This window comes from Artemia sp. Qi Xiang Cuo, chromosome 15, assembly GCF_049724085.1.
Source record: "Artemia sp. Qi Xiang Cuo chromosome 15, ASM4972408v1, whole genome shotgun sequence".
Taxonomy (NCBI): domain Eukaryota; kingdom Metazoa; phylum Arthropoda; class Branchiopoda; order Anostraca; family Artemiidae; genus Artemia; species Artemia sp. Qi Xiang Cuo.
In genome coordinates this window covers 52,069,854-52,095,350 of record NC_142808.1, presented here as the reverse complement: position 1 = coordinate 52,095,350, position 25,497 = coordinate 52,069,854, and the positions used below count along the sequence as shown (strand labels likewise).

At 34.0% G+C, this 25,497-nt stretch overlaps 1 protein-coding gene across 2 annotated transcripts; it reads right to left on the bottom strand.

Annotated features, from left to right (window-relative positions):
* Positions 1-346: 346 nt before the first annotated feature.
* On the bottom strand, positions 347-24,993 carry LOC148943837 (uncharacterized). 2 transcript variants are annotated; one of them, XM_089101707.1, is made up of 4 exons: positions 24,857-24,993; positions 20,151-20,327; positions 7,270-7,440; positions 347-2,699 (listed from the first exon to the last, which is right to left on the bottom strand). In XM_089101707.1, exons 2-4 carry the CDS (start codon positions 20,218-20,220, stop codon positions 1,996-1,998), a joined length of 945 nt encoding a protein of 314 aa, XP_088957833.1. In that variant the 5' UTR covers positions 20,221-20,327; positions 24,857-24,993; the 3' UTR covers positions 347-1,995. The 2 variants fall into 2 exon arrangements, with proteins under 2 accessions (XP_088957833.1, XP_088957832.1); XM_089101706.1 differs by having other exon boundaries at positions 24,841-24,990.
* Between the last annotated feature and the right edge of the window lie 504 nt (positions 24,994-25,497).

Below are 25,497 nucleotides of genomic sequence, written 5' to 3'. Positions count from 1 at the left end.
TTTTGACTAATGAAATACCAAATAGTTTTTTGGATTAAGCATGCCTCGATTATTTCACCCAGAGAATATAATAACGCAACGTTGCCGGCTTATTGGCAGCTCTCTTCCTGTCGTATTTACAAAGGTATTGTTTAAACGATATTTTGTCATGCAGATGATATTTTTAATGTTAGTAGGACCATTAGTGGGTTAAAATTGCTTTCGTTAAATTTCAAAAATTAACGTGAAATTAGTTTTTCCCTAAATTCAACAAAATGTGACATTTTGTTTTTCAACGAGTTAGGCGCAAATAGAGGTGATAATATAACTATAGATTTGAATGCTACTGAAGTTAAGCCTTGTATTAAGTTAGTATATTTTGTCCCCCGTAATGGGTAAGAATCTTCAAAAAACTAAGGTACTAATGTAAGAAAATGTGGAGAGTAGAATGTGACATTCTTATGGCAGGATAATAAGTTCCTAATTCCATATGAATACAGCCCTTCTCCCAAGGGTTATGATAGTGTAGCCATGTCAAATATTTTGTATTTAGTACCGTTTTACCGAATATTTAGTGAATATAATCGTCTTACAAAGAAGCGTGCTGACTTTCTTCTGCGAGTCCCCCCATGGCCCCGTAACACGTACCACACGAAAAAATATATTTTCTCTGATCAATGTGCTAAGTAATGTCATCCAATCGCCCAATTGTCCTGTAAGAAACCTGGCCTTAAATGGCAAAATGTAATCTTTTAATGTCTAGAATTAATGTCATCCAATCGCCCAATTGTCCTGTAAGAAACCTGGCCTTAAATGGCAAAATGTAATCTTTTAATGTCTAGAACTAATGTCATCCAATCGCCCAATTGTCCTGTAAGAAACCTGGCCTTAAATGGCAAAATGTAATCTTTTAATGTCTAGAACTAATGTTTGCTGTTGTTTTTGAGTGTTGATTTCCTTTTCTTTTTGTAATATGGGTTATAAATAAATGAATACATACATAAAAACAATACTGATCACTACATGCGTTTGTATACATCGTTAAGCTAATTTTTATAATTATGCTATAAATAATATAAGTAACAGGGTATTTATTTCAAATATTTTTTCTTAAATTCTAGTTGAAATATTAAATTGTGTGAAAATGAGTATACTATAAGAAAAAAAGAAGTAAAAGAGGACACCCGTTTCCAGGGAGAGAGGATTTAAAAACAGAAAGTTTGATAACTTGATTAAGTGAAGCCAAGATATTCAAAAAACTTTGTGGTTTCAATGCGGCTTCCCCGATTCCAAAGTTCAAAAATAAGAAGGTCAAAGTTCCCTCGTACCTTTGTCCCTAAGCAAATCCCAGCTATGTTTTCTTAAATATGCATTTTTCCCTTCTGAACTAAATACTATTTTACCAAAATTCTGATTCCTTAACATTTACGAAATTTCTACTTATTATTATTTCAAGATCACTTTCGCTTTGACTGTCCCACCCCCATTTCTAAGTGGTGTCCCTTGACAACAATACAATGGTGCACAAAATATATTTGTTAATGTCCAAGGAAAAAATTGGCTATTTTGTAGTTTTTTCTATGAAAACAGAAAAAATCACAATCTAAGAAGGCGAAAAATCTGGGGGATAGTTTTCTCCCTAGCTTGTCATTTATTTCCAGGTTTAGCCTCTTTCAGAAAAAAAATTGACTTATTTTGACTGTATTTTTTTAAATTAGCCAATTACTCACTTGAAGCCAATACAATAGAAAACTCACCAAAAACACCAATTCTCAGGATCTAGGATTTAGAGGTTGAATCCTGGAAGTTTTTCAAAAGGTTGTGTAGTTTAAAAAGCAAGGTAAAATCCCGTAATAGGTAAAATTGTGGGATCCATGAATAATATTTTTAAGTATGTATTTGAAAATACGAATACATATGTGTTATACATATCTGAACATAGTTTATACATACCTTCTATAATTGAAAATTTATATATTTTTATTTTTTTTCAAAATTTATTTTATGTTGTAATTTTTAGACAGCCAAAAAACTTAACATTCGACAAAACTCGTCGAATTTTCTATGCTTGTTCAAAGTGCTTGAATAAGAAAAACTCTTTTTGCATACATCACATTTAAATAATTTCTCACCAGTATGCACTATTTGATGCCTTTTCAAATGGCCTAATTGAGTAAAACTCTTATGACATACATCACACTCAAATAGTTTCTCGCCAGTATGCACTATGTGATGTCTTTTCAAATAGTTCAATTTAGAAAAATTCTTTTCACATATATCACATTTAAACTGTTTCTCATGTATATGTAATTTTTGATGCTTATTCAAAGTGCTTGAATAAGAAAAGCTCTTGTTGCATACAACACATTCAAACGGTTTCTCACTACTATGGAATTCTTGATGCTTGTTCAAGGTGGTTGAATAAGAAAAACCCTTGTCGAATATATCACACTTGAATGGTTTTTCATTAGTATGCACTCTTTGGTGTATATTCAAGTCCTTTGCATTATAGAAGCATTTTTTGCATACATCACATATATATGGTCTTTTTATTATATTTATTCGGTGACATCTCTCAAACTTTTTGTTTTCTTGTCTTTGTAAGTCAAGCTTACAATAAGGGTTCTGAATGTTTAAGGTGTTAGCCTCAGGTTTGGAGTCATTGGAAGTTTCACAGCATATTTTCATATCACTAGATGAAGGATCTTCAAATGCAAGAACTAAAAAAAGGAATGAAACATAAACGGATAGAATAAAACAATAATTGCATTATACTAAAAACAATGCTTATTTCGAGTTCAGTTTCTATTTGTCATGATATAGAAAACAAAAGAAAAGTCACAGTCATAACCAAGATCACTCGGAAAAACAACTGAATGTTAATTAAAAGTTTATATATATCCTAAGGTTTATTCCTGAAAGTCCTTATAATTTTGAACTATTTTAAATCAAAAAGAGAAAACATTTAAAATGTAGTTTGTTTTCAGTAAAATGCAAATTATATTCTGATCTTTAGAATATACAGGGGCGTCAGCCCAACTCTTCTTAGGTTCTGCTCATTTCGAAATTGACTCGGTTATTGATTGTAACTTTTCCTCGTTTTGGGGTTTAATTTATTTATTGATGGTAATTTACGGTGAGATCAAGCTTGAAAAACTAATTGACTTTGTTTCTCCTCGTCCTTGGATTATTGTGGCTCCTTGCTTTCCTTTGATAAACTTCTTTTATGGAAAGGGGTTTTCAAAATTATTTTATGTTTATTCTTAATCGACAGACTCTTGCTTTTGCTAAGAAAAGCATATTTTCAATCTTTTCGGTCTTGTTGACAAAATCAAGATTTTGGATTTATATGTTAGACAAATTTGTTCAGCAATCTTTAATGATATACGCCTTTTTAAATATCTGGATGCATATATCATATTTTTATTTAGTTTCACACCTAAACTTTCCCTGAAATCTAAAACTTAATACCCAATATGTTCCTAAGACATTGTATGTTATTTTGACAACATGGATTGCACTTACACTCTTTGGATTTAGCTCACTGGCAAGAGCAGAGGTATTAATAGAAGTAGCCCTTAAAGTACCTACTTAATATCCTCGGTTGCTCTTGAAATATTACTGAGATGTCTTATTGAAAACCAGCATACATACCCATAGTACCTTTTGATTTTTTTTGAAGAAACATAAGCTTTCCCTGAAAGTTTCTACTTTATACCCTATCCTAGTTGTAAATAATCCCACCAGGATATCTTAAAAACCTGTATGTACTTAAACTATTTCGATCTAGTTCAATAGCAGCAGGAATAGTAGTAGAAGTTTTTGTAAAAGCTGTAGTAATATCAGTTGACTAGGAAGTTTTAGCTTAATACCCTAACTAAGGCAATGCTAGGATATTGCTAAAACATCCCTTTAATAGCCCACAAGCAGGTTTTGATTTAGGTCAACATTCCCTAAAAATTTTACTAATATCATTAGCAACAACAGTAAATGCAGAAGCAAAAGCAATAGTAGGACCATTGGAAGTACAATTGGTAATAGCAGTAGCAGTATTAGTAGTGGTAGCAGTAATAGTACTTACACTGAGCCTTTTTGGTCCGGTTCAAATTCCCTCCTCGTGCCCTGATAATTTCAACTTAACACTTTAATCTGTTTCTAAGATATTGCTCATACACCCTTTTGATAGCTTATTTGTACTTAGTGTGTTCTGATTTAACCTAGCGCCCCCTATAAGTCCCTGAAAACTCCACATTAATACCATTAGCGTTAGTAATAGTAGAACTAATAGCAGTACAACTACTACTTGTAATGGTGGTATGCATGTAGTGTATTTTTATTAGTTCAACCTACACCTCAACATATAGTGTCAAAAGAATACACAAAGCCGTTCTTCAGATGCTGCTAATAAGCCGTTTTCACAGCTCGCATATACATAGCACGTTTCAATTTAATTGAATATACCCCTAAACAATTTCAGAAAGTTTCTCCTCAATGCCCTTAGCCATTTATAGTAGCAGCAGTTTGTACATAAGACCTTAGGGTGGTTCAACATCCTCCTCAACGTGCACTAAAATGTTCAACTTAATGCTCTAAGCTAATCCAGACCTATAGCTGTCACGGCCTTATAATAACCTGCATCGGCATACCGTATTTTGATTTAATTGAACATAGATAATTTCGGAGACCACACTGCCTTTCCATGACGATAAAATAAAAGTTCAAAATAGGGATAAAATCCTTTTTAATAGACAGTGTATAATAAATTTCACAAAAAATACCAGATATTTCGGTCATATATACAGTGACCGTCATCAGTAGTAAAACTGATGACGGTCACTGTATATGTGACCGAAATATCTGGTATTTTTTGTGAAATTTATTATACACTGTCTATTAAAAAGGATTTTATCCCTATTTTGAACTTTTATTTTAATTGAACATCCTTTCCAATACTTCCTGAAAGTTTCACTGTAACTCTCTTAGCTTCAGAAATACATCTACTACTATTAATAGTAGTAATAGATCTAGTGGCAATAGTACCAGTTAGGACAATAATGGTCCTATTGCCTAACATAGTGGTTAGGCAATAGTGTCAGTTGCAATAGAATAGTAAATTATACACATAAGACTTTTTAATTCAACATCCTCAGGACAACTCTCAGCACACCATGAAAGTTTCAGCTTAATGCTCTAAACTATTCCTAAGACGTTACTAATATATCTTTTCACAACCTGAATGCAAATAGTGTGTTTTTATTTTATTCACCATTCGTTTAAATATTCCCTGAAAGTGTCACATTAATACCCTTAGGCTAAGTAGAAGTGGCAGTAAGAGGTGTAAGAATGGTACTAAATGTTTTAAGATGCACATAGTGCCTTAACCGAGCAGAAACAGTAGAAGTAGAGTGCTCTAAAAGCCTTTTGGTTACTTCAAAATCGGCCTCAACATTCTCTGAAAGTTTCTAGTCAATCATCAAAGCTGTTCCTGAAATATTGCTGATACACCCTTTTGACAATATACATATTCCTGATGTGTTTTTATTTAGTTAAAAATTCCCTGAAAGCTTCACCTAAACCCCGGCGCCGCGCAGGGGAATCGACCGAACGCCGCCGACGAGAAGCCCGGCCGACCACCGCCGAAGTGTCGGAACTCCGCAGGCGCGCCGCCGCATGCAAATCCGGTGGCGTTCGGTCGACTTTAAATCAATTTTGCGGCAATTCTTTATTGCGCCAGAAAAAACATCACGGAAGTGTGTTTATTTGTATTTTTTCCCCCAGGGGTGATCGTATCGATCCAGTGGTCCTAAAATATTGCGAGATGGCTTATTCAAACAGAACTTAAAAGTTCCAGTGCCCTTTTTAAGTGATCAAAAAAATGTGAGGGCAACTAGGCCCCCTCCCACGCTCATTATTTCCCAAAGGCACTTGACCAAAATTTTGAGATAGCCATTTTGTTCAGCATAGTCGAAAATCTAACAAATATGTCTTTGAGGATGACTTAATCCCCCACAGACCCCGGGGGAAGGGCTGCAAATTATGAACCTTGCCCATTGTTTACATATAATATTGGTTATTGGGAAGTACACAGACGTTTTCAGGAGGGATTTTTTTCGGGGGGGGGGAGGGGTCAGAGGAGGGGGTTACGTGGGAGGATCTTGCCATGGAGGAGGAGTGCATGGGGGAAGGGACATTTCTATGAAGGGGGAGCCAGATTTCCCCGCATTATTTTAAAACAATCAGAAATTCAATTAAAAAACAATTTTTTTTCAACTGAAAGTGAGGAGCAACATTAAAACTTAAGACGAACAGAAATTATTATGCATATGAGAAGGTTCGCCCCCTAGTCAATAACTCCCTATTTACGCTAAAGTTTTTTTATTACTTTCAAAAGAGTTATCCATTCTAAACTAAATGGCCTTTGTTATTCTGGGGTCATTCTTAAAAATTTAGAATAAAATTCGAACTTCAGCTTAAAGAGCATGTTATTGACTAGGGGGCGAACCCCCTCATATATGTAATAATTGCTATTCGTTTTAAGTTTTAATGTTGCTCCTTACTTTCAGTTGAAAAAACTTATTTTTTTTATTTAAACGTGAATTGAAGCCACAAGGCTGAGAAGACATAAAAGACAGCATGTTATAGAAATACATAGGAATTAACCAAAATACATATTCAAGATCTGGCAACATTCATTTTGGACCCTGCTAAATATAATACACATGCCAAGAAACATTAGTTATTTTCTTTTATCCTGAATTTTCAGGCTAAACAGATGATGGTAACAAAATATTCTGACACAAAAATTTGGGTGACGTTTAGGAAATATATATAAAAAAAAAACGGTAAAACAATAGGATAAAAGCGATTTAACTGTGGTATTCACAGCATTTAAAAAAGGAATCTCACTAGTTTCGTAAATATTTAATGTTCCGATAATTCAGAGAAGTGTGTTAAGAAATAGAAAAGAAGGAAAACTTGTAAATTATAAATAATCAAACTTTATGCTAAATATTCAAGAGTAATTAGATTGAATATTTTAAGCTTTTTTTTTTGCTTGCTTTTACAAAAAAAAACAAAAAAAAACGTGGGAACCAAAACAAATTAACAACAAATTCACTTGGAGTAATTTGTCATTTCCGGAAAATCAACAAATAACTTTGAGATTTAATGATTAGTATATTTAAATAAACGCAGAGACATGTGCTTATTTGTGTGATCATCTGCAATGACAGTACTCATTTATCCACTATTTGATCGGACAAAAGACACTATGCTTAAGATGTAGGTTACCTTCACTGCCAAAACATGTTGACTCTAATTCATGGGTGTCAGGTTCAAGTTTACATGGTCCAGAAAATTCAGAGAAAGTACCAGCAGGAACAACTTCCCGTTTAAGGGACAAATTAAGGTCTGAAATGTCAAAGAGCTCCTCACTGTCACCTAGTAAAGCATCTTCAACTTCTGAAAAAAAATTAAATAAAAAGAACATAATACATATTCAACAGTTAAGCTTACTATACAAACTAAACTGCTTTTCTTTTAATAAAACATTGGTCATCAAAATGGGTAATAACCCTTAAAAGGGCGGAGATTAAAAAGTATTGAGCTCAATATATTTGGCTTGAAAAAGACCACACAAAGCCTCAGGATTAAATGAATCTCGAATGTTTTTCAACATTTTAGGTAGTTGAAAAAGCAGAGTGAAATAATGAATATACATTTCAATACTTATCACTTGTCTTCTAACCAAGGTTCTTTTGAAGCACAACGTTGATTTACATCATCCTCCACTTCTCGCATTTTCATGTAACCTTTGGCATAGTTGTTTGGGTCTCGCAATATTTCTTTCATATGACCCATTAGGTTTCGAGAGATCCCATAATTTAATGGATATGCAACTCGTTCTTTAGCAGCTTCATTGGGTCTAAAAAGTACATATGGCCATGTAAAGATGGTTCAAAATCAACTTCAGGGGTTTATGATGAATATGCCATTCAATTGATTTTGTGATTAATTTATCCAGCCACTTCAAAGCTAAAAACATTATGACTATTGACGGTTCGATTATGGCTTACATTGAACTAAGATAAAGCAAATCTATTAAAGATCTATCTATTCTTTTAAGAAGGATTAATCCCAGTCTTGAACCAGTTGTTGGTAAAGGATTTTATTCGGATTTAATTAGACACTGAATTCTTTCAGTAGTTACGAAATAGTGAGAACGCTTTTACGTCTTATAAACTATTAAAATATTTATTCAGTATCTGTAACCTAGTGGAATGTGTGACGTCACTGGATAAATTGAATTGACTGGAGTTTCTGTCCAATGCATTAATTGAACTTTTGGCTTTCTTAAGTTGAGATAATTTCATACGATATCCAAGTGTGGTATTTAAACTACATTTCAACGCTTGACTAATTGCATATGTGTTACCTGTTTGTGGATATTAGCCAAGTGAAATACCAATTAAGGTAATCAGAGTGTCATTTTTCATGGGATAAACTAAAGATTTCACTTCGCGGATTTTGTAGTATTTAAAGATGCCATACGTCAGTCAGTCGTCATTCGACAAATTTGTTAATTTATCCGGAGAAAACTGGACAAGATAATTGCGTCTCAGGTGGAGTTTTCCAGGAAACTAGACTCAATTTCGGCGGAAGTTGTGTCGTTAAAACGTGATGCAACAACCCGTGATTCACGAATAGTTGAACTAGAACCTACACTAGAGAAGTAGAAGCTTGAATCTGAAGCTCTAGAGAAACGATTGCTTGCTTTTGAAGTAAAAGACCGAAAGCTTAAGTTGTTGATTCACGGATTACCGGAAGAAAAATCTAATGAAACGCCTGAAGCTAATGTGAAAAACCTTTTCGTGAATAAGCTATGAATTGATGAGCCAGTAATGATAACGAAGTGCTATCGCATTACTTCTCGTTCGGCAAATATTACTGACTCCCGCCAACGCAAAAGTAAGCAAAAGCAAGTGAAGCCTTTGCTTGTATCGTTAGGGTCCGAGAATGAGATTCAAGCTATAATGTCAAATGTCAGTAAACTTAAGGCCAGTGGTATCATTATTTGCAGAGACTTGCTGCCTGGACTGAATATCCGAAAAAGTGAGCTCTTGGCCAAATCACGTGATATGAAAACGAAAGCTGAAATAAGTTCCTCTCGGGTTCGTCAAAAACGCATAGACATATGGGTTGAAATTAAAGGATCTGCTTCGTCTTCGTGGTCTAGCGTCCGGATCAGTTAATGGATTAGTTGTGACATCGATTTTGATTTATTATTATATTCCGCGAGTGAAAAAAGAGATTGGGATTGATCTCGTCATGGTGTGTTTTTTGTGCCTTGTTATTATGTGTGATTATTTCCATGTTTTCCTTCTTTTCTGTCTAGCTCTAGTTGTGCAAAAAAAGTTCTCGTTCTGCTCGTTTTTTCTTTCCGCAGCAAACAAGCTTGTTGTTGCGCTGTCCAGATTGGAGACCCAAATGTCTGTATTGCTACTGTTTAATTTGGATCTAGTTAGGCGACCTTCTCACTCCTCGCATGCTGGGGATTATCTGAGGTACCACCTTTTACTCATTAGCCTATCATTTCATATTCATTTTGGTAAGTTTTATATATATGATATTATGATGATAATAATTGTTAAATAAGAAAACATCGGACCGGCTCCATGATTTTGAGAAAAAACAACTGACCAAAATGAATTATTTAAATCGGTAGGATCAACTGATGATGAATCTTCTGATCTTTTTATCCAGTCTTTTCCTCGCAGTAAATATATAAATAATGACGAAATCCCTCCATTTAAGCTGTTAGAATCCTCCCGTATTGTGTTTTGGAATTGTAGAGGAGTGCTTAGTAGTTTAGATTTTCTATCCACATTCATGTATAGTAATTGTATTGGTATTCTGGGACAATGTGAGACTTTTCATAGTGATGGTATTAGTTCTTTGGTTGGTGTATCTGGGTACAGGATAGTTACTAGAAACTGGTCTACCCGTTCGAAAGGTGGACTTGCCGTGTTTATTGACCAGAATCTCCCTATCCATAAATTACGGAATTTAATGATTTGTATCAAGAGATGGACTTTGAATTTTTAATGGTTGAGATCAAGTCTGGTAAGGAGAAGCTACTCCTATGCTTATTTTATCGACCACCGGGATCAAGTGCGTCAAATTTTATTGGTAAGTTGAATGATCTAACGCAACGGATGAATTTTAAGAACAATAAAGTGGTTTTTATGGGTGATTTTAATATAGATTTGGGACTGGTAAGTTCAGAGTCCCAAGAATTAAGATCTCTACCTGTAGATTTACTAACTACTTGCTTTTCTGTCGGATTGGTTCCAACAACAAGAATACCAACACGTATTGGTGACCAGTCGTCATCAGTTATTGACAATATTTTTACGAATTTTAATCTACACTCGAGTTATGTCGTATTAACTGATGAATCGGATCACTCTATGTTACTTGGTGAATTTTTGATAAATAGACTGAAATCTAACCCGAATATAAAAGTAAGAAGGACTATTGATGATGAATCATTACAGAATTTGAGAGCTAAATTGGCTTGTAACGACTGGACTTCAGTTTATGAAGAAGCCAACCCAAATGCAATGGTTACCCCATTTATTGAGAAATTCTCTTCTGCCCTTGACTCTGCCTGCCCCTTTTCGAAAAACCGCTCCAGGTATGCGATCTCGAAAAAGCCTTGGATCACCCAAGGCTTACTAACCAGTATTGAACACAAAAATATGCTATTCAGGCATTATATTGATAATCCTGATGTACTTGGTACGCAATTCAAAAATTATAAAAACACTCTGACAACCCTGCTCAGGAAAGCTAAACAGACTTACTACCATAAGCAGTTTCAAGAAGCAGAAGAATCGCCAAAGAAGACATGGACACTGATAAATGAATGCTTGAATAAACAAAAAACTAATACGTTTCCTGAGACCATAACCAAGCCTGATGGAACATCTTCAACATCCCAACAAGAAGTAGCCAACACGTTAAATGAATTTTTGGCATGCATTGGAGAAGCAACCGTAGAGGAAGCTTATGGCCTTTCAACTGTCGTCATGGATAATTACAAAAAACACCTACCTTCGCCATTTTGCTCCTCTATGTTTCTGTCGCCAGTCACTGAGGACGAACTGCTGAAGATTGTTCAAGCCATGAAAAACGGTCACTCCGAAGGTCCAGATGGGTCGTCAAATTACCTCATAATGAAGACCATCGATTGCTATGTCGGCGTTATCGAACACATCGTCAATTCTTCATTTAAAGATGGCATCTTTCCTACTGTCTTCAAGTCAGCAAAGGTTATACCCCTCCACAAAGGTAGCGACCCCAAGCTGCCTTCAAACTACCGCCATATCTCTATTCTTTCTGCTTTTTCTAAAATTATGGAGCATTGCATCTACAACAGACTGATGAATTATCTGACCAAGTCTAACTTCTTCAACAAGCATCAGTTTGGATTTAGGCCTGGGCACTCAATCGAACATTCTATATTGGTTTTGCTACAGTTTTTGAATGATGCGATGGACCGTGACGTGATACCAGCTACAATATTTGTGGATGTAAAAAAAGCGTTTAACACGATTTGTCATCTGATTCTTCTGGATAAGCTTGACAACTACGGAATAAGAGGAAATGCTCTCCTACTCATCCAGTATTATCTCAGTGGTCGGAATCAATTTTTGGATGGGGGTGCAGTAAGATCGGTAAAAACGCCGTGTTCTGAAAAGGTATGAGTACCACAAGGTTTAATTCTTGGACCACTACTATTTTTAATATACACCAATGACCTTCTGGACACTATCACCGATGATGGACTTGGTCGACTATTCGCAGACGACACGGCTAATTCTGTCACAGGTACAGATGAATCATCCGTCAGAGAAAACCTCTGTTTTGGTCCAAAGAAGCTATTGCAGTGGTTTCCTGACAACCTCATGATGTTAAACTCTTTGAAGACCCATTTTATCATCTTCTCTCGAATTTCACATGCCGTATAGTCGATTTCTCAAATATCTGTCCATTTTAACGGAGAACTAGTTACTTGTAAGTATCTAGGGCTAACAGTTGATGAAAATTTATCTTGGAAACTTCATCTTGATAGGCTAAGGATACAGCTAGGAAGGAATGTGGGGTTACTGCGGTATCTAAAATTCCACCTCCTTTTCCCTGGTCTTAAGTCTCCTCTGGATTCTCTAATCCATTCTTATTTTAATTATTGTCCGATTGCTTATTTAAATACTTTCAAATCTTTAATTAAGCCCCTTCAACGTCTTCAAAATAATGCCCTTCGTACGTTAAAAGCACTCCTTCCTTCCCTGATAAATCCCCTACAAAGAGCCTTTATACATTTTTAAGAATATTGCCAGTTGATCTCGTCCTTCCTGAACATTGTGTCCTTTTCAGACTAAAACAAATAAAAGAATTATTACCATTGGCTTTAAATTCTAGTAACTTCTCTTTAGTTTCTTTTGTCCAGAATAATTATTGCTTAAGAAGAAGTTCAGCCAAATTACCTTGCCCTAGAATTCGAACAGAAAGATCCAGATTTTCTCCTAAAAATTCAATAATAGTTCTGGAACATTTATGAAAGTAATATAGATTCGCGTTTTTCTATTCCAGTTTCTAAAGCTAAATTCAAACTATATCTAAATAGTAATTATAGATAATTATATATTTATTTGAAGTCATGTACGCTGGTGCTATTGTTGATAAAAATTTAATTATGTGGTTTTATATTGATTTGAGGTGTGGGCTTTGAGTTCAGTGTGGTGTCTCATTTTTATTTCAAGTATATCTAATGTATCATTATTTCTTTTCAACAGTTTTTCTTTTCTTTTTGTCAGGGTGCCTGTTTTTGAGTATAACTCACTGTTTAGGCATCCTCTGTAAATATTTCCTTTTACATTGATTCATATTGTACAAGTGTTATTTTGTCTCGTAGTGATTTAATGAGAAATTAAAAGAACTTGAACTTAATGAGTTCAAGTTTTGGATTCGTTCATGGAACCTTTAAGATAGCAAGTCGCGTCCTAAAAAAAGGCAAACCGTTTCATATAGAAATTGTGGAAGCGACAGTGCAATTTGACCATGCAAGTAGCAATCTCCAAATGAATCACCCTTGTTTGCTACTCTTTTTTTGAGGAAATGGAGGGTTCCCAAGTGAATACATACAACATTAAAGAATCCCAGTGACTTGTAACTAGCACTTGCGTAGTTTACATCATCTTTGTAGGTTTGTACTAAGTTTTGTGCCACAGTTAGTTGGCGTCTAAGACTGCGACGTCCTTGTTCTTCGAACCTAATATCTCTTTGTTCTTGACTTTCATTTTTGATGCATTCTGATACTTGCTGTCACATGTCTTCTAACCACAGAATTCTTTGTTCTTCATTTTTGGTTTTAATTCGTTTTGGTCCTTGTTGTTGCAAGTCTTCTAACCACATTTTTCTTTCTTCTTCATTTTGAATTTTATTACTTAAGACATTTAAAAGAAATCAAATTTGCTCTAGCAGATTGTATTGGTCTAGTCTCATTTGATGATCCAGACTGTTCATTTTCCCCACTGCAAATTTAAGTTGTTGGGGTTTTTCTCTTGTCTCACCATGTTTGTTCTTCTTCTTCTTCTATTTAACAGCAGGCGGGCTTTTCAGTAGTACTATTTAGCCCTTTTCCTTTTGCTTCGCTCTGTGGGCTACAGGGCTACTGGCTTGATTGCCTCATATTTATTGGATATTTTCAGATATCTTTCAGTAGATCTTTTGACTCTAGGAGTTCAATTATGAGATGGTAGATGTCGATTTCTATGCTCTGTGTGCAGGTATAATTGGCTAGGCTCTTGGCTGATAGTGAGATTTTGTGGTTTTTGAAGCATTTTAACACTTTATAAAGCAAGGTATGTTGTGCAGACGTCAGCATATTACATTCAAATAGGCAATGGTCATAATTGTTTCATTATTCATATTACAATGCCTGCAAAGAGGGGACAGGGGAATTGAAGCCCTTGAATTAGAAAACTTATACGAGAATGCAAGAAAATTTAGTCCATTTGTTCCAGAACGAATTCTATGGTAAATTTTATAAAAATACATTTTGGGAAAGAGGGAAAGGATATGATTATTCTTATTAAAATTAATATCTGATAGCCTCAATCGGTAAATATTTCTAATCGGGATTGGTCTCCCACTTGGCTGGTCAATATTTATAGCATTTTTTACTATTTCATCAACCTGATGATTACCTCTTATGCCAGAGTGGCTAGGAATATACTGAAAATAAGTTCTTATGCCCCTTGAAGCAAGTTTATCTATAATACTGAGACAATTATAAGTGTCAATGTCCGACTTATACTGAGGAGCTGAGGCCAGAAACTCAAGGCTTGATAAAGAGTCGGAATATACTATAATATTATTTGAATTTGCAATCAAACGTTGGTTTTCCTTAAGGTGTTCTAATGCCATGATTATGGCATTTAACTCAGCAAACATTATAGATACATTATTATATAATCTCTCACCCATTGCAATTTTCAGGTGAGGAAGGAATACACCACTTGCTACCTTCTCATTCATTTTTGACCCATCAACAAATATTTGGAAGTGGTTTTTATAAGTAATTGTATTAAGTTCAGCAAATTTTTTCTGGACAAAAGCAATGGGTGTTAGATCTTTATTCCACTTTGAGAAATCAGTATTTATTATGGGAATTGACCAATTCCATGGAGGGGATTGGAGGAAAGTAGGTGCAATAGACTTTGCTGGTACAGGAAACTTCTTCTGAATATTGGCATACTCATCTGCAATGCCTCTATACATGGCTGGATTTCTTAACCAATTATGTAGGGTGTGTGAGCTATTTGATTCAATTTTTGTAAGATGTTTTGTCAAGAGAAAGCTACGTCTCTCCCTTATTGTTGTTAATCCACTCTCCGACAAGCAGAAACTTGGTGCTTCTGGGTTTCCTAAGACCAAATATCAGACGTATTATATCATTTTGTGTTGTTTCAATTTTTTGCATCTGGGTCTTTGCACATGCACCATAGACGATGAGCCCATAGTCAATATGGGGTCTTACATGTGATTTGTAAAACTGGAGTAAGGTTTTCTCCTTACGGCCCCAAAGTGTGGAAAGAAGTCTTTTTAGTATATTTGTTTTTCTTTAGCATTTTTTTATTGTGTTTGAAATGTGGAGGTGGAAATTAAGTTTTTGGTCAAGCATGAGACCTAGGTAATTAATATGATTATCTTCTAGAATAGTTGTTCCATTTAGAGTTAGTTTTACATTGGCATGGTTCTACATTTGGTGAAACTGTATCACTTTTGAAGATTTAGGTGCAATAGGTAAATCAAGATATTGTTCGCACTCTGTTAATTCCAAGATCGATTTTTGCATATTTGACTGTTCTATCTCATAGTTTTTTTCAGATGACCATATCACCATATCGTCAGTCTATTGTAGATTCGTCTGGGGGAGGTTCATGTCCCAGAGACATAGGGCAAAAAGGAGGCAACTGAGGACTGATCCCGGGAGTAGGCCTTTGGTTATTGTCTTTTGGGGTGAAGAGGCTGAACCAACAAAAACAATAAAACTTCTTCCATTTATGAAAGATTTCATGGAAGATACTGGTTTGGGGGGCACTCAAAGATTTGCAAGTTTGTTTAAAAGGGTGGGGTGGTTCACATTGTCATAAGCCTCTTCAAAATCCAGAAAAGCTGCTACCAAGACATATTTTTTTAGAATGATTCATTCATTGCATTTGTTAGCAAAATGAAAGCATCTGTTGAGGATTGGTGTTTCCTGAATCCAGGTTGAATGTGAGGGATCATATTATTTTTTTCAACAAACCAGAGGAGTCTGTAATATATCATTTTCTCCATTATTTTCCCCATCACAGGAGTAATCATTATGAACCTATGGGACTCAGGATTATCTTTGGGTTTATTTTTCTTTAGGATTGGTAGGAGGGACGAACATTTCCAATATTGGGGAACATAGAAGATGCCCAAGCGTGATTATAACTGTTTAGCAGTTCCTGTTTGTATGAAGGGGTGAGATTCTTTATCCATGTAGGGTGTATATTGTCAGAACTGCTGCTAGTTTTGGTCCTAATATGATGTATTACATTATCCATTTCCTGGATTGAAAATGGACTAGTTATATACTCGGATCCTGGGCGTGGTTGGTAACTTGGGTTCATAGGAAGTGGGGATATTTTGCTTCGATTGTTTGTTGTTAGATCATTAACAAACAGAGTTGCGAATAGCTTAGCTTTTTCATTATCATCGTAATAATGGGTATTATTATGAATGAGCTCATACATGATTGAGTTGGGGGAAGTCTTTTTCCCACAGATGTGGCTTATGACTTTATGGATAATTGGCTCATGTGTCTCTCTGGAGAGATTATTTGCAAAATTATTCCAGTATTTATATTTAGCATCTATTATAGTCCTTTTTAGATGAGATTCTGCTTGTAATTTTTTTAAATATGTAGTAGGTGATGGTTTTTTTTATGAATGCTCTCCTAGCTGACTTTTTTATGTTCCATTTATTTTGGCACTCATTTGTCCACCATGCTCTGGTACTGTGTCTAGGGAAGGTTTTTTTGGGTGTTGTCCTGGGAATATCATGATTAGCTATATTTAGTAGTAAATATGCCAAGACTTCAGCATGTGTGTCAACTGTTGTGTTTGAAATGCATGAATTTTGGGTGAAACTTGTAATTTCATCATTTAGCTTATTTTGGAACATAGACCAATTTGATATATTTTTTTAGTGTTGATATATTTTGAGGTGTGTGATCGGGTTTCAGCAGGTTCATTTAGGGAGCAAACTATAGCAAAGTGGTCAGTACATAGACTATCAATTTCATTTATACAAATCTGATTCAAAATATTTAAAGACACAATTTGTAGGTCAATTATAGGGAGTTTGCCATTTTTAGGGTTAAAATGTGCATTCAGGTTTGGAGGGGTAGCAACAGCTAATTCAATATTATTTGAAGTCATATTCTCAATCAATTTACCAGCTATATTTGCTGGTTTATTCCCCCACAAAAGGCTGTGGGCACTGAAATCTTCGCAAATAATGATATTTTTATCATATTAGAATTATTTATATAATTAAAGAAATCCATGGCATCTGTAGTTTGGCCATTAGGGTTATAAAAGCTTATTATGTAGGTTTTTGTATTATTCAGCCAAACACTGATACCAATTGCATCAACATCATTTGCAAAATCTGGAAAACTGATGCCACAGAATTTTATATTATTTTTAACTATTCAAGCTACTCCACCTCCTTTTCTCTCTGATGATCTATCCTTTCTCAGGATAGTATATCCCAGAGACTTAATTTGTAGATTTTCGGTTAAATGAGTTTCCTGGAGGCAAGCAATATTAATGGAATTATTATTCATAAAAGATATTAGTTCACTTAGCTTATTTTCTGTGAGTGATCTTACGTTCCACTAAAGTATTGATATGTGTTGTGTTGCTGATTTATTTTTCATATGACTGTGTATCAATGTTCAGCTTTGTTAAAAGTAAAGCAAGATCTTTTTTTGCTTGAATGAGCATTATCATCAGGGATGTAGGTTTTTGCCAATTCTGCAATAATTTTTGTTTTCTGTAGTTGATGTATGTTCATGGCCTGAACTGCATTACAGTTTAGAATGAATAAGCATATATTTGGGGATTGCATGTTTGGTTGTGCATCCTGTTTGTCAGTTAAGGGATTAATTTCTGGTAGTGTTTCTGGTTTGTTTCTTCTTGAGAGGGGGGCCAGGCGGACCTCATCTCACCAGGCAAGGAGGCTTGTTGACTTGGTGATTCCTTCTGATAGGGATGTGAGCTAGGGGGCTTAGAGCATGATGTTTTATACGGGGTACTTGATGCATTGGGGGCGTTTGACTTGGGGGTTTTGGTTGGTTTCATTACGGGCTTTATGTGGTATTGTTGGACAGCATCTGCTTTCATTGCTGCAAAGGGGTATGGAATGGCCTTCTCTGTTGCTATTTGGAGTGTTAGTGCTCTTTTCTTCTATGCAGGGCATAGTGATTTATTGGTAGATTCATGTGGGCCTTTGCAATTGATACAAGTAAGCTGAGTGTTGTTGCAAGTTGTCAACTCTTTAGGATGGATTACTTTACAATCGATACACTCTAGAAGAATTTCATTGCATTCGTTTGTTGTGTAACCCAGTTTGAGACACTTCAGACACTGGATAGGCTTTGGTTTGTATTCCCTGTGCGGTTTGATTTGCCCAAATAGGAATAACTTTTCTGAGATATTAATTTTTTCCTTCAGTGTAAATAAGAAGGATCTACTTGTTTTTAGGCCATTAGAGTTAGGTTTACCAAGTTGGGTAACATCCTCAACTGGGATTGTGTTGCCAGCCCTATCTGAGAGCCCTTCTTTTAACTCCTGAATGGGTATTTATGGGGGAACATTATAAATTACTATTTGTGTTGGGGATTCTTTTGGGTTCCATTTAGATGCATTAATTGGGGTATTCAGAAGGGATTTTAGATTAATTATTGTTTCTGCTGATTTTTGATCTTGGACAGCTATTAGCAGAGATCCATCACGATGAATATTAATAGAGAACATTGATTTTATCAATTTGAAAATTGCAACTCTTATTGCAGTAATCTTTTTTATTTCAAAGGGGGTAATAGGAGAAATTTTAAAGTAAATTCCTAAGTTTTGGGAGGGAGGATCATGGGTAGGGAGAGGGGAAATGCTTTTGGTTGGGGAGATTTTTTTTCTTTTTTTAGAGCTTCTAGAAAGGACCTCTGGAAACCCATTATCATCATTTATAGTGACATTAGCACCTACACTGATCATTGTCCTATTCTCAGTATTGGAGCTATCATGTGAACTTTGTGATAGTGAGCTTGACCAGCCAATATGGGTATTTGTTTCACTGGTATTTGGGGTGGGATCTGGGGGGATTTTTTTTTGGATGACTTCTAATCATTGCCTATTGGAAAAAGCTTTAAACTAAAACAAAACTAAAACAAGAAAGGACAATACAATGATAACAAACCGTTTGCACTCTATGGGGAAAGTTTCAGGATCAAAAGAAACACCACAGTATGGCACTGAGGAGGATTTGAGCACGATTCGTTCAGTACAACAACTGATTAATTGAGATAATAATTCACAAGAAATTTAGTTTAAATTTCTTTAAATGTTGCTGCTGTATTTTTCTCTTCTCTCACCATGTTTGTTAGTTCAGGTGATTGGCGAAAATTTCTTCTCCTTCTGACTAATCATCATTTATAACAATTGTATATTTTCGTTTTTTAGGTCTTCCTTTAAGCAAATTTGTTATACTTATATAATTGCTAACTTTTCACAAATAGACTGATTTAGGAGACCAAGCATGGAACAAGCAACAGTTTGTTGTGCAAGAAAAAAGTTGTCCAACTAAATCTAAGGTTAGAAGACAAATTGAAAAGGAATGAAGGAACATGTTATTTTAGCATCTGGGAAGAATAAATAGGAAGGAAGAAATAAATTCCTGCCAGATTTCCTCAATTCAATTGAAACTTTAAAAAGCCTTAAAAAAAGACTTAAGAAAGAGCTCAAACATTCAAAAAGAATATATGTTGAAAACTGCCTTAGGAAACATATGTATCGAAATATGTAGAAGCAATATTTAAGGAGAATCAAGCTCAGAAAAATTATATTTAGGTTAAAAAATTTGGGTAAAACATACATTAGAACTTCTTTGTTTTACACAAGTGGAGAATCACTTAACATTTTTGATTAAACTTCCTTACCTTCTATGTATAACTACTATATGATTTTTCTTTTTTTATGGTTAGTGTTGAGCCAGTTAGAACCTTTCTATTATATCTGCATACAGGAAAAGGCAGGAGAAAAGTCATCTGCTTAAGGATTGCTTGTCTCCCCAAAAATGGAATTATGTTCTTTTATGTGTTACAAACAACCATTTTTTTGCCTTAATTCTTAAGGGTTGGATTCAAGTGTACATACATATAATTGTGTGTTTTTTGTTTTTTTTTTTTTTTTACTGAGGAGTGCCATAAGCAAGAATAAAAAAAACACAAGAAAATTATTTTAAAAACCAATTAATATTTTTTTTTATTCCAAAAATTTCATTCAATAACTTACCATTTTTAATATCAGAAGACTCAGAATGGGTGATGAGTTTAGATGTCTTTGGAATTTGAGGCAAGTCCATAACAGATTTTCAGATCAGAATTAACCACTTATGAAACATATAATACTATCAACAACACTTCGATATTTTATCCCAGTTTGATCCAGGACAGTAGAGGCAAAGAGTCCCTAGAAATTCACAAGCTATATTGACATCATTTAAGTCATGAAACAACAATTTTATTTTAATATAGGCTAAAACAAAATTTAACTCTTTCAGCAGTCAAAAGTATTACAAATATCATTAATTTTTTTAAAAGAATATGGTGCTAAAATTCAAAACTGTGTTTCTAACAAATCAATATCTAAAACTAAGGCTTGGATTTTAAGTTAAAAAAAAAAATTCACAGCAAAACTGAGGAATTGAGTTTTGTTGGCTGAGAAAATTTGTACACTAGAAAAGTGATGCTTTTGAAATCAGAATCAAAATCTAAACCTGGACTGCAGAAAATATTTTGTAGCTGATTCAATGCTTTATCAATAAACACTTAAAAATATCAATAAACACTTAAAATTCAATATATTTTTTGTATTTTACTGAATTTTATTTATCTTTTATTTTTTGGTTGTTTTTCATTGGTTTTGTTAACTTTCCGCATTTGTTTTTTGTATTTTTTTTTCTTCAGCATTTTCCTTGATTAGGCTATATTATTTTGTTCATGCTGAAGAAGAGAGGCGGTTGTTCTCTCAAAATATTCCCTTTGTGTTTCTTCAGTATTTTCATTTTGCCTTTAAAAACCCTGTTTTTGATTGTTTTCTTTCTTTATGTTAAGTGTTTAAAATGGCTTATTGTATTTTCAGTAGTGATACTTTTCTTTTTATTAATTTAAAAAAAATGCTTAAAAATCTGTAGGAAGGAAAGTGTTGTGCTTTTGAAAATTTAATCTGTTATATAACGTTTTTCTGTAGACCAATTGTTAGCTAACAATATAAGTTACCAATAGGACAGCAGAATTGATATCTTTTAATTTGCAGATATATAACAATAGAGCAGGATATTCAGAAATACAAACCAAGAAATTAGATATGAAATATTCAGGGCTTGTTTGTGGGTCTAAACTGGTCAATTGCCCAACTCTTTTTGTACATAGACCACCTTTCATGGTCAAAACTTGCCCAAGGCCCCCTCTTTATAGTTATAACTTTACCTCAAACCCTAGACAGAAAAAAACACATAAATATACTAAAAAGGATTAAAAATTGAACATTGATGTGTTGAATAGAAAATAGTGACAAAAAAATTAAATAAAACAATTGTTGAATAGGTATTTATTGAAATTAAGGTTTTTGAGGCTATTAAGGCTATCATTGAAATTAAGGCTTTTAAAAGTTCATACACAAAAATTCAAATCTTTAATTAAGGTCTGATTGATGTATAATAAAAGTAGCCAAAAAAATTAGTGGATCAATTCATCCAAAGTCACATGTTTTTCTCATCCCTGGAAAATTGGTTTTACAATCCTGAATTGATCTTAGAGTAATACTAATTCCTGTCCCTACTTGAAAATAGAACTGATAAAAAATTTCATTTTTTTTGTCATTTGAGTCATTACTCTTACAATGCAGCTCCCCCCCCCCCTGTATATTTTTCCCTTGGGGGAGGGGTTAAAGTGAAAAAAATTCACCTATAGCAATAGTAAAACAAATTTTTTTTTAAAAATAACATTCAAAGAAGGCATTAAATGATGTGGTCACTTTCTTCCTAGCTAAAATATATGCATGGGTATATATGTACTCTCTAATGTGCATAAATATAGCCAAAATTAAATATTTTCCATGCATATTCTAAACAAAAGTGACATATTGGAAAATATTAGGGGAATGTACAAATTTGGCTATATAATTGCACATTAGAAGGATTTGGCAGTAAAACTTTAATTTTCAGCTTTAATATCTCAGAATATTATCAAATATGAACTGAAATAGGTAAATTTGCAGTTTGCAAAATAATTTTGCTAGGATGATAGTGAATATATCACTTGATATCTTTTTTTATGCTTTTTGTTAATTCAATAATTGCTTTTGAGGCAAATTCCAGTTTGAGCCCTCAAAGGACTCAAAATAGCTTGGTCACCAAAAGTTGAAAAGGTAGGCTACTTGTCTATTATATAAAACACACTTCAGAATTTCAATTGCAAAGCATGCAAAAATGAGACAAGAAACTGTTCAAGCAACCTCTTTATGCCAGAGAATTAGCTTTGGGTTGGTTGGAATAAATTGTAGCTATATTTTATTTAAGTATTTAGTTGGTATTTTTGGTAGGTTATGTATTTAATATATGGTAGGCTTTACCCCACACCCCCACCCCCAAATGAGCAAAAATATATCCCAAATTTGTTTCTAAACTATTATATTTTTCATCATATTTTGTTTGATTTCATTAGCATTAACCAAACTTCACTTCTAAAGTGTGTTTTATGTAATACACAAGTACCATTTAAAAGCTTGTATTTAAAGGAAAAAAATTGCAAGTGAGACAAAATTGCCATTTATAGCTGGTTCAGCAATGGTAGTTATAATTTTCCTTAGTCTTAACAGTAAATTCTTATTTGAAAAGCCAATTTTCCAGAAGTTTAAAAAAAAGGCTAGAAATACCTCAAAATGAATGTCATTTCTGCTTTGATGACATTTCTGAGGGATTTCAGGCTCTTTTTTAAAATATTTGGAAAAGATATTTTCTTAATAACATTTTACTATAAAGACTAAGGAAAATAGTAATTACCATTCCTGAATCAGCAGCCAATGATAATTTGTTCTCACAAGACAGTTTTTTTTAAACATCTTTTCAAAATTTCAACAACTATGGACTGTTTTACCTTTTGGGGTCCCATTAGGGGCTCAAAATGGAAAAAGCATAAAAAAAGGCATCATGTGATGTATTCATTTTTATTCTAGCTAAATTGTGGTGTAAACTGCAAATCTACACTGAACAACATTCCAGGATAGCCTATCCAAAAGCCTTTCATTTATAATTTTACAAGGCAGTTGTAGGCTAAAGTGCTAGACTAATCATTACTTCAGTAAAATTCTAGTTTAACTACTTTTTGCTTTCTTGGAAAGGGGTTATTTAGGAGAATGAAACTTTCAGGGATTGATCTAGAGACTTAAGTATGTCCTGGGAAAATGTTTTGAAATACCTACCTCTCACTCCTCTCTCTAGAGGGTAATAACCTTTGATAACATTTAAAATCTTTGTGTTATAAATGTGAAACCTTGCACAACAGATCTTGTACTTAAATGAATTACAAGATATCTAGGTGCTTGGGAATTATATGAGCCTTTCTAAAAAGTCAAGTTTTGTTAATTCTAATTAAATAAAATAAAATATGATGAATATATAACATTTTATAAACAAATTTGGGCTATTTATTTACACATTAGGGGGTGGGGGTAGAGCATTGCATATATTAAATGTGACCTAACCTACATACCCTTTTCTCCCCCTAAACCGAAAAAACAACAGTTTAAATATTGTAAACACATTGAAAACCATGCTAAGCATTCCATTACTGTATATAAGTTTCTTGAAACTTGTCAAAAATGTTTTTTTGTGACTGGTTTCCTTGTAAAGGCCCATATAGTGCCCAAGCACCAATAACTATTTTCAGTAAATTTTTACCAAATCATATTATTGACTTACAAATAAAGTAAATATACCACTTGATGGCCTTTTTTTGCTCTTTCCAAATATAATAATCATTTTTGTTGGAAATGGATTTTACCCCCACCTTTATATAGGCCTATACCAATTCAGGGTATATATTTGCACATTAGGGGGGTGGGGGTAAAGTTTAAACTTACCTTATATTTACACCGGAAACATAATTTGCCCCCCCCCTAATGTGCAAATATATACCCTGAATTGGTATATAGGGGTGGGGGTGAAATTCATTTCCAACAAAAATGATTATTATATTTGGAAAGAACATAAAAAAAGGCATCAAGTGGTATATTCACTTTATTTGTAAGTCAATAATATGATTTGGAAAAATTTACCCTATTTTCAGCTTCACAACTTTGCAAAATCCAAGAAAAAGAAACTAGATATTATGGTAAAATATTGTTTTCCCAAAGTTCCAATAGGTGTAAACCTGTCTAGTAGTCTAGGCACATTTCCAAGACTTAGAAACCAGAAAAAATTTAACATTGAAGATTGGCAATGCCTTCCCTGAATACATTTTTGGCCTGGGATTCACCAGGCCTATTGAAAATTTTGGTCAATATCTACCAAATCATATTATTGAGTTAGGAATAAAATAAAACATCATTTGATACCTTTTTTATGCTGATTACAAATATAATAAGCATTTCTATAAGAAATGAATTTTGCCCCCCCCCCATATGTAGGTTATACCTAACCTAACCTAACCCGGAATTGGCTTATATAGGGGGGGGGGGCTGAAATTCATTTCCGATAGAAATGCTTATTATATTCATAATCAGCATAAAAATAGGCATCGAATGGTATATTCACTTTAGTCCTAACTCAATAATATGATTTGGTAGATATTGACCAAAATTTCATTTTCCTAACCTAACCACTTTCAAAGATAGCAAAAAGTAGCCAAACTAGAATTTTACCCTTAACTATAGAGCCAACAACAATAGGCTAATACTAGCCTAGTCATTGTAAAGGACTTACGAAAACTACTTTAAACCTATGAAATTATGATGATTGAACAGCCAAATCAATTAAAGAAAATTATTCAAAGTGGTTTCTTTTAATCAGTTCTAAAACTTCAATTAAAACACGCCTTTCCCTTGAACAAAAATTATAATAAAATCAATTGTTTTAAAAATGGCAGTTCTTTGTATCAGGGTTACCAATACTTTTAAGGACAAAAGTGTCCAAATCAGCCAAAAATGGACACTTTTAGTGTCCCTCTAAGAAAACTAGCGTTTATACAGGGTTGCCACTATGAATTTTCAAAGCCTGTGAAAAAAGCGCCAAAAATCTGTGAAATTCGTCCTTCTTTGTTCCGCTACCCCGTGGTCTGTTACCTGCATGAGTTGTGCAAGTATTTCCATCTTTGTCATTAACGCTACCAATAATACTAGTTCAATTTAAAGATATGGCATAAAAAATCTCATTTAGAATGTCAACAGAGCGAAATTTTATATCGATTATCAATGCCGCTACCTATCTTATTCGAAAAGTAAAGAAACAATCATAGAGATTCATTTTCACTTCGGCATTTTCATAAGTTATGCGAAAATTATTGCGAGTCGTTGATCTTCGGTAGCTATTAAGGATCTGTGGGTGCGACAAGGTCCAAACGGCTGTAGCAACAAAATGTCT

What these genes read in the sequence shown, in the direction of transcription:
- LOC148943837 (XM_089101707.1), bottom strand. Translation starts at nt 20,220, where the DNA reads ATGGACTTGCCTCAAATTCCAAAGACATCTAAACTCATCACCCATTCT. An exon ending in GTCTTCTGATATTAAAAATG is followed by an intron (nt 7,441 to 20,150) that starts GTAAGTTATTGA and finishes ATTTTTTTTCAG; the next exon opens with AAGTTGAAGATGCTTTACTA. An exon ending in AACATGTTTTGGCAGTGAAG is followed by an intron (nt 2,700 to 7,269) that starts GTAACCTACATC and finishes TCCTTTTTTTAG; the next exon opens with TTCTTGCATTTGAAGATCCT.